Source organism: Sander vitreus, chromosome 4 (assembly GCF_031162955.1).
Source record: "Sander vitreus isolate 19-12246 chromosome 4, sanVit1, whole genome shotgun sequence".
NCBI lineage: Eukaryota > Metazoa > Chordata > Actinopteri > Perciformes > Percidae > Sander > Sander vitreus.
Window position 1 is genome coordinate 29,104,173 of NC_135858.1, and position 21,009 is coordinate 29,125,181.

General features: G+C 40.9%; 1 protein-coding gene across 5 annotated transcripts in view; it reads left to right on the forward strand.

The window, feature by feature from the left end:
* Positions 1–2,917, forward strand: part of ripor3 (RIPOR family member 3) — a 76,779-nt gene extending 73,862 nt beyond the window's left edge. For all 5 annotated transcript variants that reach the window (XM_078249265.1, XM_078249263.1, XM_078249264.1 and 2 more), the window contains 3 exons: positions 295–378; positions 524–614; positions 707–2,917. In XM_078249265.1, coding sequence (XP_078105391.1) covers positions 295–378; positions 524–614; positions 707–807 — 276 coding nt within the window. In that variant the 3' untranslated portion in view covers positions 808–2,917. The remainder of the gene's footprint in view (positions 1–294; positions 379–523; positions 615–706) is intronic.
* The last annotated feature ends 18,092 nt before the right edge of the window (positions 2,918–21,009 follow it).

The window sequence follows — 21,009 nt, forward strand, 5'->3', positions numbered from 1 at the left end:
AGAGGTTTATGCCTCGACGCAGAGGTCCATGGTTTGAATCCGACCTGTGACAATTTCCTGCATGTCTTCCCCCCCTTTCTCACCTAGCTGTCCTGTCAAATAAAGGCGGAAAAGCCCACCCCAAAAAAAGAGCAGCAAGTGTGGCTGTAGACTCTTGGTTTTGTTATGTCTAAGCAAATAACAGCTTCCCTCTCTTGGTTTCCCTTGTGAAAAAAAAATGCAAAGAGGTAACTACTCCAACAAAACAAATAATTTCTCACTTATTTCCCTCTGTGTGTTAACCTTCTCCTCCAGGCGGTAGTTTATTACACAGAGAGTTTGAAAAGCACTGATGTTAAGATCCAACAAGGCTCTTGTCTGGCTCTTAAATGCCTCAAGGTGAGCAACACACATAACACAAACCTTTAGCAAGAACAGCAACACTCACAGAAATACAATTTTCTGTACTCTCTGGTAGGTTATTAACTGTGTAGCGTGTGTGTGTGTGTGTGTGTGTGTGTGTGTGTGTGTGTGTGTTTGCCAGGCGACAGAGAGTGTGGACCACATAGCAGATTTGTGGAGATCAGCGGATGAAGATCTTTGCAGCGCTGCCAGAGAAACTGTCCTCTCTTTTGGTACAAACATGAATTATTTATCTTTCAGTAGTTCATTCATATGTATTTTTATTTCATCATATTTTTTTATTTTACTATCTGTCCATCTGCAGGTAAAAAAGGGTACCTGGCCTTCCAGAGGATGGACCAGCTGTACACCGAGATGCAGGAGGAGGCTTACCAGAACCAAGAGACTGAGATTACCTTTCTATAGGAAACAAGTTTGGACCTAAAATAGGTCTTTTTTTCTGATGGGCATAAAAAAGTCTTAATGATCCTGACTGTCAGGGTGAAAGACTAAATTTGAACAAAGTTTGTGTCGGAGTTGGATAAAGTTTATGAGCCCGCCCTGGGGGGGGGATGCCAGGATGAGGAATCATACTTTCTGATTTTGTTTGAAGAAATCTGTGGTACCTTCATGACAAATACCAAAGGCAAGGGGAGTGCTGAGGAATATCTAAAGATGTTGACTAGCTTTCTCTGGATGGATCGCTCACTCAATTTTTGCTCCAAATTTGCTTCATCCTGTGACCAGAGAAGTGACTTTACTGGAAACGTGAATTTATTTTTGTATAAAGAAGACGACATTTTGTTCTTTATAGCAGTACAACCTGCTAAGATGCCTTGTGTGCAAATGTAAAAGTTATTCCTGCTTTTCCTGTGTTAGGAAAAACTTACTTTCAATAAGCTCTACATGGCTGTTTTATTGGAAAATCAAGAAGAAATGTATTATTATTTCAAATAATGTGTGATTTAGAGACATAATGAGCAAAAATCCAAAACATCATGTCAACATTAAACCCATGAGGGGCCAAATAAATCCCTAAAAACAGCTCTGAACAGGGCCTGTCTTGCCTGTGAAAGTCAGGTTTTAAGAGAGGAACAAAAGTCTACAAATCTACCTATGTACTGGTTACCTTTTTTTTTTTTTTACTAAGTTGTACTTACTTTCCTTATTTTCATCAGCGCTTGAATGCTTAGTAGGAGGAACATAAAATAGCTGCTGAAATCTTTTTACAAAACAGGAGCTGTGTGCCATTCAGGGACGCAAGAGGATTATAGTACAAACAGCTCTGGGAGGCAGCCAAACAGTATTTAAGAGGTTTGACTCTGCTCTACTAAATCCGTTCTAGAGTGGAAAAATTGACTAAATTTGTCAGTGAGTTTCCTGCTTTGCAGACGATCAGAGTGCAGCTGCGGGATGTTATGGGCTGATGAAAGTGAGTTGTCTGTTTGTTTGAGATACGTGTGTGCATTGATTAAGCCTGAAGAAGGTGACAATCCTGAGACTTATGCACACAGGTAATGCGGCCAAAAACCGTACACAGTACAACCAGTCCTATAACTGCTTGATATAGAATACTGACACTTTTTAATCAGGATGCAAAACATGCTTAACTGATGCATGATTCATGATGATTTATTGCATAAATTGTAGATGTGTCATGATCATGAACATACAATTTGTATCATATTGTATGTTTAATGTAAAGCACTTTGTAGTTGTTGTTTTTTTTTATCTGTGAAAAGCGCTATATAAATACATTTTACTTACTTACCCAAAGGAAATCTTCAGATAAATTTTTTTATTTACAGTTTAACGGTGATCCTGAATGAATATCAGCGGAATTTAGTGGACTGTTTTTCTGCTTGGGGTGGAGATTTGTTAAAGTTCTGAGATTTTTCTTTTTTTAAATAATAATAATAATAATTCCGTGTGGCCCTGGTCATGAATTCACTCACATTAAAAAATTATCAATTTATTTCCACTGTTCCAAAAACCCAAATCACCAGTATATCCACTTCAACATATGTCATAGGACATATTTGTCAACCTGAACAAACTGGAACCTTCCTGCATATGGTCTGGGAGTGTGAACAGGTATATGAGTTTTGGAATAAAACAATATCAATAATATCTGATGTGATAGGATGTCGAATTCCTTCTGACCCGATTGTTTTGTTACTTAACGACGACTCTAAATTACACCTGCTTGGGAGACAGGAAAATTTGGCTAGCCGGCTCAACTGCAACCAAGAAGATGATAGCTCAACGCTGGCTCAGCCTATGGGAAAGCGCAGCAGCACAAATATCAGACTTAATGAACTCAGCCCCACACGAACTAGAGGAAAGTGACTAGGCAAGGTGTGGTTTCTGTTTGTTTGTTCTGTTTTCCTTGAGACCGCAGGGGGCGGGTGAGGGTCTTTGTTCTTGTTCAATTTGTGTTCCTTTGTTCTGTGCGCCATCTGACATTATCTGTCACATATTGTGGAGATTGTTTTGTATGTCTAAAAGGTGCTAATAAAAAATTTAAAAAAATTGATCACAAAAAAAATATCAATTTATTAATACATTCATTTATATGATACCAAATAAGCTGGAATCCAGTTACTAGATCTGCAACTAAGGGCACTTTCACACCTGCCTCGTTTAGTTCGCTTGGATCGCACTAGAGACCCCCTGGTGCGGTTCGTTAAGGCAGGGGAGAACGCGGCAATCGCACTCGGGTGCGCACCAAAAGCCGACCAAACAGGCGTACCAAGACCTGCTTGATGAGCTGGTCTCGGTACACTTTCAAATAACTCTGGACTCCTGTTCGTTTGTAGTGAGAACGTGATCCGACCCCGAACAGCACCAACTATACATACTCCGTAAGTCTGAGCTAATGTCTCCTGTAGTCAGACCGTGTGTTTAGCAATCTGGGATGCAGCAGAGCAGCAAACGTCAGCAGCTTGCAGCATTTCTCTCACAGAAATAGACAGCAGTCACGCTTGCCGTCCGTCACTTGCATCTCCGTGGTCAAACCAGCCGCCGCTAAAGTTGGAGACAGCCGCCGGCAGAGCAGAGCGAAGTCTCGGTGGGCAGAGCAGACATAGTAGCTAACGTTGCTCGCGATGTCAAATTATTTAAATGAAATGAGCTGGTTTGACTGTGGAGATGCAGGGAATAGGCATACATGCAGTTTAGTGTCCAAAATTCCACTATGGCCACGCCAAGACCCACTCTACGAAGCAGCTCGATTGGTTGGGGTTAGGCATTTGACCTCGAGTGGTTAAGGTTAGGATAGCCGATTGGTTGAGATTAGGCATTTGACCTTGAGTGGTTAAGGTTAGGATAGGGTTAGGTGTAGGGTTACGTTACAGGGAATTTGAGACACTAAACTGCACGTTTACCCAAGAAATATGCTCTAGTAGTCCACACGGTACCTTCTTCCTGTATTTACTTTCTTGCTCCTGCCACAGACACATCCGACCAATAAGAATAGTTAACGTTCTTGTGTGATTTGTAATGACGCATTTTAGTACGCTTGGATTTTTCCAGGTGTGACACCAAACCAAGGGGAAATCGCTCCAAGTTTATAAACTCATCAATTGGGACCAAAACAAACGAACTACAGGTGTGAAAACGCCCTGACTGTTATTTTCATTATCAATTAATCTGCCAATTATTTTTTTCGATTAATAGATTTTAGATAGATAGATAGGTTTTGTCCATCAAATGTCTTCAGTGTCTTGTTTTGTTTGATAATTTTGTTCAGATAACTTATGATATAAAACAAGACAGAAACTGCTAATTCTCACATTTAAGGAGCTGAGAGCAGCAAATTCTTGGCATTTCTGCTTATTCGATTGTTAAAATAGTTGCCCATTAACGTGCATGTGCCTGAAACGCCCTTTTCTATGTAACTTATTGCCAGCTAATTTGGTGGCATATGTTTTCATTATGTATGCAAGTATATAAAGTAACTATGAGTAAACATTGATTATCCATGTTGAGGTGTTAAGAAAGCACATAAACTCTCTCTCTTATTATTTCTTAATGAGGAGGGACAAGAATTCATGACACATTCTGCATTCATCCATGCATTAATCCTTTTGACTATTTATAATAGGGCTGAACAATTTTGGAAAATAATGTAATTGCATTTTTTTTCCACCAATATTGCGATTTAATATGCGATTATTTTTTAAGCTCTTTGTCTTCTGTATTATTCAAAAAAGACAAGCAATAAATCATTGTATAGTATGAACAACACAAGATTAGATAGATTAAACAAACTGTTCTTTCCTGGAGGCCAGGCCTGTATGTGATGATAAAATTAGGTGATGCATGGATTTATATGAATGACATCTTTTATTTAACTACTTCAATCATAGTAGTATATTGAGCACTGACCAAGCCTGGTGTAAACATTCATATGAAAGTCAGAAACAAATCACACAACCTAAAGTGCAGATTGCAGAAATATAAAAACAAATGTGGCTTTACCACACTTAGTAGTATTTAGATAATTTAATTATTATTTACTGTAATAAACATATGTAAACATGTGAATTGCACTTTTTAAACACTGTCTTTAAACTTTACTAGACAGTTAAATAAGTAAAAAATATAATATAGTGTGTATGTGTATATATATATATATATATATATATATATAAATAAATAAATAAATAACGGTGTATTTTTTACAGCGCACACAGAGGAGCTGCCTCCAGCCCCTCCTCCCCTCATGCATAGATATATACACTAGATGTCGCCTTGGGGTTCTAAGCATGCGTCAAAACCGCCGGCATCTTGGAACAGGGGTCTTGTCATAGGAAGTAGCTAGGTAACGCTGCTACCTCCGCCTGTACTTCGAATTCATGGATGATGCCGGACTTTTGTGCTGCGTATGGATGTTCACACGAACGAAATCTAAAAACCAGACAGCAAGGGATAACATTTCACAAGTGAGAATGTGTTTTATGATACTGAATGTTACGAAATTATATTTCTGGTTACGTTGGTTTGTTTCAGTCCTTGGTCAACGACCGCAGCTAATCCATGCTAGTTCGCTAGCTAGCTAGTTACCCATTAGTTTTTGCCAGTTAGGAAAACCAACAATAAACAGAATGTATTTATATCAATGTAATGTGATCGTAAGATGTTGAAAATGTGGATAGTTTGGTCTCTATTCTATATAATAGTTTCTCCGACTGGCGCTGTGTGGCCGAGTTCAGTCTCCGTCTATTTCCAGCTAGCATGCTACGCTAACTTCAGTCAGCATGCTTGGCTAACGGAGATGAGTCTTAAGTTTAAACGTCCACCTGAACAAGTTTATCCAAACATACTGGTTCTGGCTGTTTACCCCAATTGTATCTGATGAGCTAAACAGAAACAGTTTACAACAACAAAGAACCGGGAACAAACCTTTTCAGTCAGGCCCTTTACTCTGCTCTCACTTGGCTATGTCCCTTGAAGTATACTAAAAATACTATGGACTTAGGGATTTGTTTTGCTTATAGATTCCCAAGTGATAAACAGAGACGTCAGTCATGGACAATAGCACTCAGGAGAGAGGGCTTCGAGCCAAAAGACCGCACCTTACTGTGCAGCTGTCATTTTCGGCCTGAAGATTTTGACAAGACTGGACAGACCATCCGTTTACGGCAAGGAGCGACCCCATCCATTTTTAATTTTCCTGATCATCTTTCAAAAGTTGAAATTTTTTTTAGTACCCAACATTTTGTAATTGATTACTGTAGAGATGCACCGATTACAACTTTCTAGGATGATTCTGATTTCCGATTTTCTCAGAGTTAGGCCAGCCGATACCGATTTTAGCCGATTCCGATTTAATTTTTTCTAACCACTTTACAGCACACACAAATATTTATTTTCTATCTTTTCTTTAATAGAACATTTTTTGAACAGATAATGGATCACTATAAAATAGAACTATATAAATTACTCATGGTGTGGGAAATTCACACACATCTAAAAGTGAAATGTTACAACCATTTCCTTCTTTTCATATCCAATATCCATCAAAAAAAATGTGATTTTGGTTTTTGGTGTCGTCCCTCCACGCCCTACTTTTTCCTTGCAGGTGTTGCATATTGCAAACTTGTTATCTTCTGCACACATGCTGAAGAATTTCCAAACAGCTGACATGTTCCCGCTTAATTCACGACGTTCCCTACATGTGCGAGAATAGCGCGGACACGCGCTTCACACCACGAGCGGGTACGCGCGACACACGGCGGAAAAGTTGAGAGAAAGGAAAAAGAGACTGTGCTGTCGCATCCGTGTGTGCGTGCGTGCGTCCTTGAGAACTGTAACTCGTATAACTTATGTTGTCAGTTAATTGTAGCATTGACCGGCATGAAATCGGCATATGTCAGACTGACCTGCCGGTCATGGCCGAGCACGTGAAAACCGGCCAATTCCGGTCACCGGCCTATCAGTGCATCTCTAATTACGTTTTCCTATAAGCTCAAAACAATTTCCCTTTTCTCCAGCAGCCTAGTTCATCCAGGTTAAGCAGAACGTCAAACAAAGCAAGTGGAACTGGAGCAAAAGCTGGATTTCTACTCTGGTTGGCTGACTCGATTCTCCCTCTCTCTTTTGCATGTGTAGCATTTATAATTTTGTACAGGGCTCTAGAGTGCGACCAATTTTATCGGTACGACTACAATTTTTAACCTGCAGCTGTGTGCCGCACAGTAACAAGTTAAGTTGATTTGCTGTATTGCACCTCTCAAGTTTGTGTTGCTAACCTACCTAGGCTATGGAATTTAGTTCATTTAGGCCTACTGTTGGGTTTAATGACATTTCAGAAATAAGCTACACAACTGATTGGAAAACTTTTACATCAAATTTGGGTGTACCTAAATTTTGTGCTGGTTCACCTAAATAAAACAAGTTAGGTGCACCAGTGCAACCAATGCAAAACGTTAGTCTGGAGCCCTGTTGTAGTAGTATGTCCCATCGCACACATTTTGATTGCTGTCTCAATTTTGTTAACTGAGAAATGTTTTTCTGTTGGTCGTAGAAAAAAAAATGCATATGATCAAATTGTCTCTAAATCAATCTGAAATATGTCTCTGAAACTATAATTGTATTATTATTAAATTATTTCCCTGAACCTTCCAGACCTTCCAGTTGAACTGTTCAAGCACGACCATGCCTTCACTCCTGCTCTGAAGGGAATTTTCTTTAACGCTGCATTTGCATGGGCCTAAAGACTTACTTGAGGGAAACCATGAAGATACCACTCCCACATCCTCACACTCTTCTAAAGTAAATATAATATTGTCTACAACTTCACATTTGTCAGAAATAGATGAAACTGATATGTCAATATGTGTTCTGTTTATTGCTTTACATGTAAAAGATGGTTGCAGACTGTGGATGCTAAGCCTGGGTTAAACACATCGCTGTTAGACATGCTACAGAGACGGAAAAACGAAGACCCTGTTAGGTATGGTCGAGTGTGTCTTGTTTTGGATGGCATGTCTATAAGGAGACAAGTGCAGTACGATTCACACAAACAGACAATGATTGGTTTTGTGGATCTTGGCAGTGGGATAGATGAGACCAGCGTGGCAAGTGAAGCCTTAGTGTTTATGGTAGTTGGATTACAAGGTCACTGGAAAATGCCCATTGCCTTTTACTTCATAAGCTCACTTAGACCAGATACACAGAGGATTTTGCTTCTGCACGCCTTGGAGGCACTTCATGAACGTGGCATCAAAGTTGTGTGTGTCACAATGGACGGACATATATCGAACATTAACATGTGTACGATGCTCGGATGCCAGCTAAAGCTGAATCAGCCGCTCAAGACATATTTTGTCCACCCTTCTTCAGGGGAAAATGTGTTTGTGATCATGGACGCTTGCCATATGTTAAAATTGGCTAGGAACATGTTGCAAGCTTACAGCTCTATCGTCAGTCCCGCAGGAACAGTTAAATGGAAATACATATCAGAGTTGAATGATGTTCAGGAACACGAGGGTCTTCGTGCGGCCAACAAAATTACCAGAAAACACATCAACTTTGAGGGTCAGAAGATGAAGGTGTCAGTGGCGGCCCAGACACTGAGTCGATGGGTGACGATGGCTCTTCGCATGCTCATGGAAGCTGGATGTCCGCAGTTTGAAGAATGTTCTCTTTCTTCAGGTAATTCTTTTTTATTAGTTGGAAATTAAATGTGCAAAAAGTATAATCGTTTCCTAAAAGTGGACATTTCTGCTCTTGTCCTAAATCATCAGCGTCATCCATCCCTCAGCTGGTGGTTCAAGCACTTAATCCTTTCGAACAGTCTTTTCTCTCTGCCAATGCCTCTGGCATCAGGATGGTCTTTGCTCAATCAACCTTTTCCCTTACCTAACAGCAGCTGATTCTTCCAGGCTACCACAACAACAGAGATGCCAACCAGTCACGCCTCCTGACCTAGAGCCTGTTTTCCCCAACGCAGGGTTGCTATATCCTGTCATTCTCCTGAACAAGCAACCAACTGCTAACATCTGCTCTATCCTAACAGGTCTACCTTCTATAGGTCTATGAACTGTAAATCATAACCAGCTGTAATGAGGAATATTTGTGTTAAAAGGTGATGGACAGATTCTTCGACGTTATGAACAGCAAAAACCCACGTGCTGGAGGCTTCAAGGCTCCACTAGGTTTCTGCAACTGGGAAGACACGTTAGGTTTTATTACTGAAGCCCGAGCTTACTTGACCAAGTTGAGGCTGAACGATGGCACTTCATCGCTCAAAGAGGTTTTTTTGTTTAGTTGTTGTTTTCCATAAGTAAGGTAAATACCTTAAGAGTGTCTCATTGTATACTTTGCAAAATGTTATCCTAATTAAAGATGCTATCAGCAAGTCTGAGCATTATGTAAACCAGTAGAATCTAATAGTACCAGTTAGTGCAAGGGCAAATATCTATTAATTATGATTAATAATGAATTACGTTAATTTTTATTATTATTAATATATATTAATCTTAACATCAACCATCTCACTGGGTAATATAAACAGAGTAAATAAAATATGAATAGGACATCAGTATTTAAGAAGAAAACATTGCCAAATCTAGCTGCAAGCAGTATTGAGGTAGCCAAGCTTCTTTGTCAACTAGAGTTGCCATTGCCCCCAAAACATTAGCATAACAGGTATTTACCTTCACTTGCATTATAAGGAGTAAGAGAACAAGAGTTTTAAAGAGTAACAATACAACCATAGAGTAGATGGAGAATCTGGATTTGTTACAAACTATGATCTTTGACCCAAAGCAATCACTTACAGATTTACTCTTTAAAACGTCTTGATCAAGTTCTTAGTTCATATCCTTTCCTTTGACGTTGTGTTCAAAAAAGGTGTGCTTGCTGTTCCAGTATTGTTTGGTTCCTTTCGCGAAGTGTTTACTTGAAAAACATGTGGACTTCATTTCAGAGAAAATTTTGGGTAATGTATTGAGAGGTTTATACATCATTCTACATCATAGGTCTACCGCATTGCTATCTTTCTCTGGCTTCTATTCTTCTTTTCAATGTTCTTGTGACTTTTTTTTTTTTTTACAAATGTTCAACAACTTCACATTCTATCCATTTTACATGCAGAGATAGGTGAGAAATTAAAGGAAAAACTTGGATAAATGAGTAAAGAGATTACACATGCACTGCATTAGAGCTGCAAAGATTAATCGATTAGTTGTCAACTTTTAAATTAATCGGCAACTATTTTGATATTGATTAGTCAGTTTGATTAATTTTTTTTTAGATTAAGAAACATTCTTTGATTCCAGCTTGTTAAATGTGAATATTTTCTAGTTTCTTCTCTCCTCTATGACCATAAACTGAATGAAGGTCTCATCTAGTGGCGGCTGGCCAATAGAGGGCGCTAGGGCGCCGCCTCCCCTTAAGCCACAAAAAAAAAATTAAAAAAAATAAAAATTAAATTAAATTACAAAATGAACAACAAAAAATAATAATAATAATAATAATAATAAAAACATCAGTATGTCAATATTTGTGTGTTTGAAATATGGAATGTACCCAGTAATATGTGTAAAATATGATAGAAAATCATATTCGCAACCTTTCCTCTGCCTGTCTGAACGCCTCAGCAGCTCTGGGGCGACAGAGAAAGCGCCCCCAAGGAGGCGGGTCTATGTAGCAGTTAAGCCAATTGCTAATTTAAGATATGAATGTATGACATAAAATTTAGCCAATCAGCGTTCTTAAATCGAATCCAAGAAGGGCGATTATTTTATCGCCCCAAGCTCGCCCCTGATAAAATAAGGACCGGGCTCTAGGGGCGCCATTTTTACTAGACGACAATGGCGAGCGCGAACGTTACTCCTCCAAGACCCAACCCTAACTGAGTGAAATCTCTCCTCCAAGATCCATTTGAGAGGAGAACTTTGTCAGAGAAAGTTCGGGTGAAAGAGCTGGGCCCAGATCAACCGGACCTCTCAATCAGACAGCAGGCTAGCGAGAAAGGGAAGCAGTATATGCGCGGCTTCTCCCGTAGCTGGTACACCAGGAAGGCTTGGCTAGCTGGGTGCACTCATGCTAATTCTTTATTTTGCTTTCCGTGCATGCTTTTTAAAACGACGGGGACAGATCCAGCATGGACAGTTACCGGAGTGAGGGATATGAAGCACCTGTCAGAGAAGGTAAAGAAACATGAGAACACCAGGGCACACATGGATAACTCTGTAAAGCTAGCCATATTAGGAAGGGTGAACATTGCTACGCAGCTGGATGACGGCCACAGGATTGCGGTGAGGAAACATAATGAAGAGGTGGATAAAAACAGGCACATTTTAACCAAAATTATCGATTGTGTGAAGTTTTGTGGGGCTTTTGAGTTGGCCTTGCGTGGGCATGAGGAGACTGACTCCTCGGACAACCCCGGCATTTTCCGGGGCTTGGTGGATTTTGTTGCCTCCCTTGACAGTGTGCTGGAGGAGCACCTGAAGACAGCTACCGTTTTTAAGGGCACTTCAAAGACGATACAGAACGAGCTGTTGGACTGCATGCTGTCAGTGCTTAAGGATTACATCTTGGAGGAAGTAAAGAGTGCTGATTTTATCGCCATTCAAGCCGACAAGACGACTGACGTTTCCACCCACTGCTAGGTGGTGCTTGTGCTATGCTACATCGATGCTAACAGTAACATCCAAGAGCGGTTTTTCAAGTTCATTACGATCCAGAACGCAACCGCCGACACCATCGCTACAGCGCTGCTGGAGAGGCTCAGCACCATACTCTCACATGGACAAAAGGCCAAACTTATTGCCCAGGCTTACGACGGAGCAAGTGTGATGGGGGAGCCACCGGCGGAGTGCAACGTAAAATAGTGGATGTGTACGAAAATGCGCACTACGTCCACTGCTATGCACATCAGCTAAACCTCATCATGCAGCAGGCTATTTCACGCATCCCCAGGATCGGCACTTTCTTTTCCGACCTTGCAGGATTTTCTGCTTTCTTCTCCAGGTCTCCCAAGCGAACCACCGTGCTTGACCAAGTGGTTGCGCATAGACTCCCCAGAGCCTCTACAACACGGTGGAGCTTCCACAGTCGAGCACAAGGATGACCTCCTAACGTGTTTCCAGACCATCAGAGACTCTGGGAACTTTGACCCCCCCGACTGTCAGAGAGGCTGGGGGCTTTGTGAGGATGCTCGAAGACGAGGCTTTCTGTTTTTTCCTGGCACTGTTCCACAAGATCATGCCAAATGTGGACATGCTTTTCAGCCAGCTACAGAAGAGGAACATCAACCCTGTCTTCATTAAAGCACTTGTCCAGAGGTTCACAGACAGCATGCTAACAATCAGGTAAATAACTATATTTACTATTGGCTAATAAAGCTGTTGTTGTTGTTGTTAGAAAGATGAATAGCTCACTTCCAACAGTGTAAAAGCCTAAATGTGTCTTGTCATCAAAGTGAGTGATTATCATAGAGCACATCACAATTATATTTGTTTTAGTATTTTAAAAGGAAAGAGAAGACACAATCAGACTTGGATAATAATGCAGGAAAGTATTACAGTTTGTAATAACAGGCTTATTCAGGTGCCCACCAGGTCAATTTCTAGAAGAGGCCTAGTTGTTATTGAAGATTAACTTTATTGTTAATCAGACTATTACTTACATAGAACAAGTGCACAGCAGAACAAAATGATGTTGCATCCCTCTCACAAATGTAATAGAAAAAGGCTTAATAACGTAATAACATAAGTTAATTATGTACATCACAGGTTAAAAGCAGTTACTAGACATAGTTTGTGTGTGTGTATGTATATATATATATATATATATATATAAGTCACTGGTTATGTATGTGTGTGTTGAGGGGGGGTTACAGTGAGTTAAGAAGTCTGATGGGAAGTTATCAAATTAAACTTAATTTTTTGGACCCAGGGCCTCCATTCCCTCTTTGTGTGGGGACAGCGCATCTGATGAGCAGCAGCAGCCCATAAAGTGACGGAGGGTGCTGGGACCAGGAGAACAACAGAGGTTGGCTACAGAAGTAAGTGGTGATGTAATTGTCAGTGTTTCCCCTGTATGTAGCCAAAACCAAAAACCCTGAACAATAAGCACCTTAGTAATCATATACTTGACTTGGACATAGGCATGTGTTCAGTCAGGATCACTTGCATCAAAATAGCTTTATTGCAAATTAAAGCTGATGATGTATCTTTTACAGGTATGTGATGCCATCCTGATTCATGCCAAGGAGAGGTTCTCCTTCACCCAGCACCTCATCAGCGCAACACTGTTGCACAGAGAGTTGTTCCCACAACACAGTGTGAAGTTCCCCGATACAGCGCTTGAAACAACCGTGGAGGCGTACCCCATGTTGAACAAGGCCAAGCTCAAAACCGAACTGTCCCTCATCTATGAGAATAGTGAGTTCAAGGCTTGTAGTGGTGCAGTGCCCCTGTACCAGTTCTTCATGGAGAACAACCTCCAGAGCACTTTCACAGAGACTGTCAGCCTCCTCAAGATCCTCATCACCACACCCATGACAACAGCTGAGTCAGAAAGGTGCTTCTCTACACTGAAGAGGATCAAGACCTTCCTGAGAAACAGCATGACACAGGATCGCCTGAATGCTCTGGCTAAGCTCTCCATGGAGAAGAAACTTGTCAGGGACATTCCTGACTTTAATAAAAAAAGGGTCACTGAGAGGTTTGCCACTCAGAAGGACAGACGGGCAAAATTCCTGTACAAATAAGATCACTCACTCACTCACACACTCACACACTCTCACACACACACACACACACACACACACACACACACACACACACACCACATGTTTCTTTGTATATAGTTGACCTTAGCATAAAAAATCATCCATTTATAAATGGTACTCTAGAAAGTCTTAATAGTGTGTTTGCTAATATTACTGTATATATGTTGTTTTGTATCAATTCATTGTTGCAGTTCTGGAGCATATTAACAATTTACAGTTACATTTAGTTTGATCATAAAATACTGTATGCTATTCTTCCAGTCAAAGGTTTGAGTTCAGCCACTTGATATCCATTTCTATATTATACATCCTTTATACAGTGTAAGATTTCCTATAAACTTCATATATATATATATATATATATATATATATATATATATATATATATACATAGTGTTTGTGCAATATGATGTTTATGTTTTTGTGTAAGAATGCCTCAACTTTTTAATATTAGCATTAAATAATTACTGATTATTTCACTGAGCACCAGCACTGCAGTCCTGCAGTTTGTGGTAAATTGTATTGCCATGGTTACAGAAACAAAAAAGTATGGCACAGCCCCACCAAGAATATTTTTCACCAGCCGCCACTGGTCTCATCACACTGACTAAAAGGAGGTGGTTTGTTGGGGAAGGGGGGTGGCAGGAGCTTCAGTCACTAATTAGACTCACTCTGACCTGACATTTGCATTTAGATCATTTTCCCTTTAATTTGTCTCACTTACCTTGAATGTCCCAGTTCAAATAATACAATGATATTTAACATATTTAAAGTAAATATTAACAGACTGCTTCACTATGATGATACCAGAGCTGCTTGAGGGACAGCGATATGTGTGCGCATATACCGTTCATATTTAATAAACCAATACATTTTAAATGTTTAAATTAACATGTATTTTCAAATATGGATAGCCACACCATTGTAGCCATTTTGCATGCAGTAGACTAAGGTAAGTAGCGATAGTTAATTTTAAGTTTACTCAAGTGGAAGAATGTGACTAATAAACCTAGGCATTTTGAAAAAGAAGTAGATTATATTAATATCAAAAGCTTACATTTTCTCTGGACTCAATCATAAATACATGTCTGACTGTTGGAGCGAACCAAAAAAAACTAGAAAATCGCATGAGATGACGATTTATGGTGATTTTATTTCCGTTAGACCTTTGCCTACATTGACGCTGATGCATTAAAGAGTGGCTCCCCTGTTCCAAGATGGTGGCTCTATTGACGCATTCGTTCCAATGAACTGCCATAGCCAAGGCAACATCTAGTGTATATATCTATGCCCCTCATGAAGTTGCGTGCCGCGTGCATGACAGCGTCAACATTGCACTCAGAGACAGAGAGGCTATTGTTACGTTAGTAGTAGCATGCTGCTGGTCTTGTCATGGGATTAACTGTACTAATAAAACCGTTGAAACAACGCGGCCACGCTGTTGTGAAAGCTCTCCGAACGTCATTAATCAGAGTCTGGTTGTTACCCCTCTCCGCGGCAGTCTCCTCCACTCCATATCTTTATAACGGAGCTAGCTAACCGTTAATCAGAGCCAATCGTTGCTAACAGAGCCTTTAGTTCTGCGTGCCTGTATCCATTAACTGCATGTATAGACCCTTTGCAAACACGTGACCACGACCACGTGACGACGCTATGACGGATGGCGGAAGCACAGGCTAAACAGTAGTAGACAAGCAGAAAGTTTTAATCAGTTTGAAATACATAACACTAAACTGTATTTATGGCTTCTTCTATTGAACAACAAGTTGTCGTACCGTTATCAGTCGAGGCAGGGCATCTGGTAGGTGCTCACAAAGAGTGGTATTTGGAGAAGTTGGAGATAGCAGGATTGGACACCGACCCTTAATTCTTCCTCCCTCCGTTTTCACGGACCTCATTAAATCACAGAGTCTGCCCGACTTCAGTCCCCATGATCTGTACCACTATGTGGTAAACGGGGTATCCCCATATACTGGTGCTGATCTCAAAGCTTTTAAAAGTCTGGATGCTTACCAGTTCTTTGTAGCTGGCTGGGTTACAGGTACGCGATGCTACGCTAACGGCGGGGGGAGGTACCTCATAATGGCAAAGATAATACATCAATCTTTATTTTGTATTAACAACTATTCTTTACTTAAGTAAAGATTTATATAACACGTAGCCCATATTTTTAGAGGACATGGTCGGTCGTGGCTACCCACATACCGTTGTTCACTGGGTGTGCCAATGCAACTTCCTAATGGATGCCTGAACACATCCCAACTCTGGGAAGTGCAGTCATTAATTATCTATCACACGTTAATCCATGCAGTAAATCACGGAGTGTATATGATCAGTAGTAACCACACATCATTGTAACATCTAGCCATCTTCTTATCTGTGATTATATTCGCTGTAGCCTATGTTAAAATTTGACCAGTGGATATTACGACGCGATGGGCAGCAGCTAGTGAGCAGTCCAAAGCTAGCTGCAGCTAGCCGGGGTAGGAGCTCCACAGACCCGCAATTAACTCGTTTTTGGGCCTTTTTGAAGCTAGTTTCCGTGCCATGTCATCTTTAATTTAACCGATATTTTTGTATGTGTGTTAAGTTAAATGATCAAGGGAACTGCTTTCTTTTTGGATATGTAGCTAGGTCAGTGAACAACCGATGTTAGCTAGTTATGTGTGTCATCATCGGGTTGGTCCTGTTAGCAGGAACAGCTGGTTAGCACGGCAGCTAGCTGGTTGAGGATAATTTTATTTATCACTCATTTAAAACAGAAAGGCAATACATACACATGCTTGTGTTAGTGAGGATTACTCTGCAGATTGTGAATGTGAGAACACAAACACGAACGAAAACGTACGAGTTTAGCTTGCTGTCTGTCTACAGCATAGCTCTTCCGCCGTCCGTCATGGCGTTCATAATTCGCGTGAGTGGAGCGTGACATCACGTGCAAAGGGTCTATAGACTCGAGCCTGAATGAAACCCTTCATTTTATTAAAATGGCTATAAAAGTTTTAAACAACAACTCAGAGTTGTTTGAATGACAGAAATCTGCTCAAGGTACGGCATAGCATTAGCATGCCAAGTCGATGCTTTCTCTGCAGAGTGCAGACTGATTTGCTCTCGTGAGTCACGTGACCAAATTGGCCTTTGCGATTAGGAAATTGCATTTTAACATATCGCGATATTATTGCAAATGCGATTAATCGTTCAGCCCTAATTTATGATCAAGTTTCTCACACTGCTGCAAGGGCGTAACTTTGGCTTCAACATTGTGGGGAGATCTCCAACTATCTAGAGCAGGGGTCTTCAATGTTTTTCTAAGGCAAGGACCCTTTAACTCAAAGAGACAGATCAGGGACCCCCTACTACATATTGTATCGAATGAAGTTGCATATTAAACTGGGCCTACAATAACCTGTAGGGCGGCCTAAGGCCTTTATACATACCTTTTTTGCATAGACTACTAAACTATTCAAATAGCCTAATAATTGTTGGCATGATGTTATAAATCATGTTTTAATGTTAAAGGAGAACTCCGGGCAATTTGTACGTTAATCTTCATCGCTATACCTATGTGAGTACTGCCTATAGCAATAAAAAAAAGAAAAGAAAAAGGAATTGGTGCTAGAAACATGGAGCTGCTGCAGCTAATGCCGAGAGCTCCCACTTAGCTAAAACGGCAGTTATGGGGGCATAAGATAAAGAGTGCCTTTGTGCCTCTTAAAGGAGAATTCCGGCCAATTTTACGCTAATCTTGATCATTATAGCTAGGCGAGTACTTTCGATAGAAAAAACCCCGACCCGAATCAGTGCAGGTAACACAGAGAAGCTGCAGCTACGTACTACAAGCGTCCCCTGAGCTAAAACGGCAGTGGTCGGGGCAAGTTTTAGAGTGCCTTTGTGCCTCTTAACAGACACAAAATGCAATTAATATGTTTGTGCCACATGAAAAGGGCCCTTACGTGTCAACAAGATGCGTTTTCAACTCAGACATTGTTTAAATTCACCTACCCTGGTCCCTGTCTCGATCCTGCTGGTAGCTAGCTTGCCCTGCTAGCTGATAGCCATTAGCCGTTAGCTGCCGTCCGGTGAGTGTATTCAGACAGGCTTCTGTGAATCATCCGAATAAAAATCCACGGAGCGGCGTGGTGTGGCTATGTCCTCCAGAGGACAGTTCATGTCTTCAAGTGTATTCCCCCCTAAAATAAACAGTACTGCGGTAGTAGAAGAAGGGCCCTGTTCACGTGGCACAGACATATTCATTGCATTTTGTGTCTGTTAAGAGGCACAAAGGCACTCTAAAACTTTCCCCGACCACTGCCGTTTTAGCTCAGGGGACGCTTGTAGTACGTAGCTGCAGCTTCTCCGTGTTACCTGCACTGATTCAGGTCGGGGGTTTTTCTATCGAAAGTACTCGCGTAGCTATAGCGATCAAGATTAACGTAAAAATTGGCCGGAATTCTCTTTAACAGACACAAAATGCAATTAAAATGTCTGTGCAACATGAACAAGGCCCTTACATGACAAGATGCGTTTAGCAACTTGTCAGCCATCGTTGAAATGAAGTGTCCAGCCAGGCTTCGGTAATAATCATCACGCAGCAGTTCCGTGTGTATTTGCAACATATATATCCATTTTGTGTGTTATCCATCTGGCGTTGGTGAGTAGGAGTCTTGTCAGTGTCGATCGTTGTGGTTTCCTTAGCCGGGCTAGCAGGCCCGGCCGGCGTCCCTGCTTCTGCTTCTTTCCCGCCCTCCTGGCTTCACGCGGCTGACAACAATCCAACGAGCGCCCGCTGGTCTGGTGGATGTTTTCCAGAAGTTGTGAACAACTAAGCCTAACCTTCGCCGCGAAGGTTTGAACGGCCAGATGGCTAACACACAAAATGGATATATATGTTATGTTACGTGATGATTATTACCGAAGCCTGGCTGAACACACTCACTCATCCCAGACGGCAGCTAGCAGCTAACAGGGTAGGTGAATTTTAAACAATGGCTAAGTTTCTAAACGCATCTTGTTGTCATGTAAGGGCCCTGTTCATGTTGCACATTGCCCGGAGTTCTCTTTTAAGTAAACAAGTGGCACAGTGAATCTTTAGGATGAACTGTATCTGTGAATGGCCTTATTGATTATCTTACCTATACGCCAGTAAGCATTGGGGATTGATATTAGCTAATAATAGGTTGGATTCATGTTAAGACCCCCAGTTGAAGATCTCTGATCTAGAGAGGTCCCGGGCCTGTCTGCATGTATTGAAAAAAGTCAAAAATTGTGGGGGAAAGATTTATAAAAAATAAAAAATAAAAAAAAGAGACCAAAATGTTGCAAGAAGCAGAAGAAAAAAAAATGTAACAAGGCAACAAAACTACGAAAAGATTGTCCAAAAAAATCGAAAAAGGCGACTAAAAAGTGACAAAAAAAACTTCAGAAAAAGCCCAGTTTTGATTATTACACCTATGGCTGAAGGCAACAATGCGAGTCTGTCTGGCCTCAGCTTTGCATCACCACTGAAACAGAGGCCGGTGCTGCCCTCTGCTGGCTGTGTCAGTAAACTGATGTTCGGGAAGGGCCCTGACCTGAGGATGCTTTCACTGCCCACAGGATACATTTGGCTGTGGTTGAACTGACCTGGGACCTCGCTGACTGGGAAATTTAAAGAATGTTTGTGAGGTCAATAAAATGGCATGGGAAAAAGATGTTAGTCTGCTTCTCTGTGTGCAAGACAGAGAAAGTTTTGGAGTCAAATGAGGATTTTCTTGAAAGCTCAATACAGGTCATTTCTGCATCGTGTTCAGAGAGGTTTGGGGTATAAGGAGTCTCGCTTTTCCAGACCATCCTCCAAGGGGCTGCGAAGGAGGGTCTGGCTAGTCCACACAGCATTCCGGGATGGGAGAAAAACGTGTTCTGGTTTATTGGCATTTCTTAAAACCAACCCTACGGCTCCACACGGAGCTGCTGTAAAATAGCCTCGAGAAGGAACTTATTTTGGTGGAACATGTGTACGTTCAAAAACTCAGATTGGACAGACAGTCTAGCTAGCTGACTGGATTTACCCTGCAGAGATCTGACGAGCAGTTAACCATAGTCCTCATAAATCCACCGCAGATTAGAATTCCAACACAAAGAAAGCGGAAGGGAACGGACATCGGCGAAAAAGACATGCATCCGGCAGAATTTCCTGCGGCACCGGAACAATCCCGGATGTGGAACGTCATGGATATAGACTAGGGTTTAAGAAATGTTTTTAAGAAACTCAGTACACTTAAAACTGATAATTCACTCCTGACAATATTCTAAGATATAAAAACCTTAAAAATCCCCAGCATACCGAAGGTCCCATGTTGGGAAACGTCTGTCCAAATCCCAAACTGAGAACAGATGCTTATAATGAAGAACAGCATAGGAAGACACAGCTTGTTTTTTATTTTGTTTTTGAGATAATCAGATGCAGATAAGGCCCAAAAATGAAACCTTGATGTTCAGAAGAACCAGCTCCGTTTTTTAACTGTGACCAGGACCTGTTGGTTCGGCCATTTGTAAAAACAATACCGGAAAAAAAAAAAAAAAAATCAGGAATAGACAATCAGAAAAAATAAATAAAAAAACATTTTAAAATCATTTTTTCTACGTTTTTTTTACCATGTTACAATTCGGAATAGATTTCACTTGGTAAAACCTCCCAGACTTAAAGACTGAACACCAATTCTTTGTGTTGGTTCAATAAACAGACACACTGAGCAGTATCAGAATTTACACCCAGGATTGTTTGCAAAGTAATGGAAGAATGAAGAACTGAGAGAGATTTGGAAGAAAAAAAGAAGGAACGACAACAGGAGGGTAGAGGAAGTCAGGAAAACATTTATAGGACGGAATTTTACCAACAAGAGTAAAAGTCTATTGGTGCTTTGAGCTAAATGCCAACATCAGCACGCTAACATGCTGATAATGGACCTTTTTCACAGCAGACATTTTTACCAAGGTTACACGTACATGGTTATTTTGAAGAAAGAAAAAAAACGGAGACATTTCCCTTTGTTTGTGTTCTTCGTTTACACGCAAACTGAGAATTCGCCTCTGAAAACGATTCTTTCGAAAAAGTCCGGCCAGAGTGGAGATTTTGGAAAACTTTGTTTGCACGTTTGCATGTAAACTGAGACAAAGAGGTTTAGGCAGCAGAGGACGTGAGGAAGAGAAGAGAGAGGAAGTGATTCCTTGCTGTTGCTGCTATTTTCGGGATTCTGATTGGCTAACGTGGGCTTGAGCTTCTCGTTACACTGCCACCTTCAGGTTTGGCATGCTCTTGACGGCATTGACGGCATATGTACACGGGTATGTGTAAACAAACACTTTTCTGAAAACTGACTGCTGTGCACAATGTTATT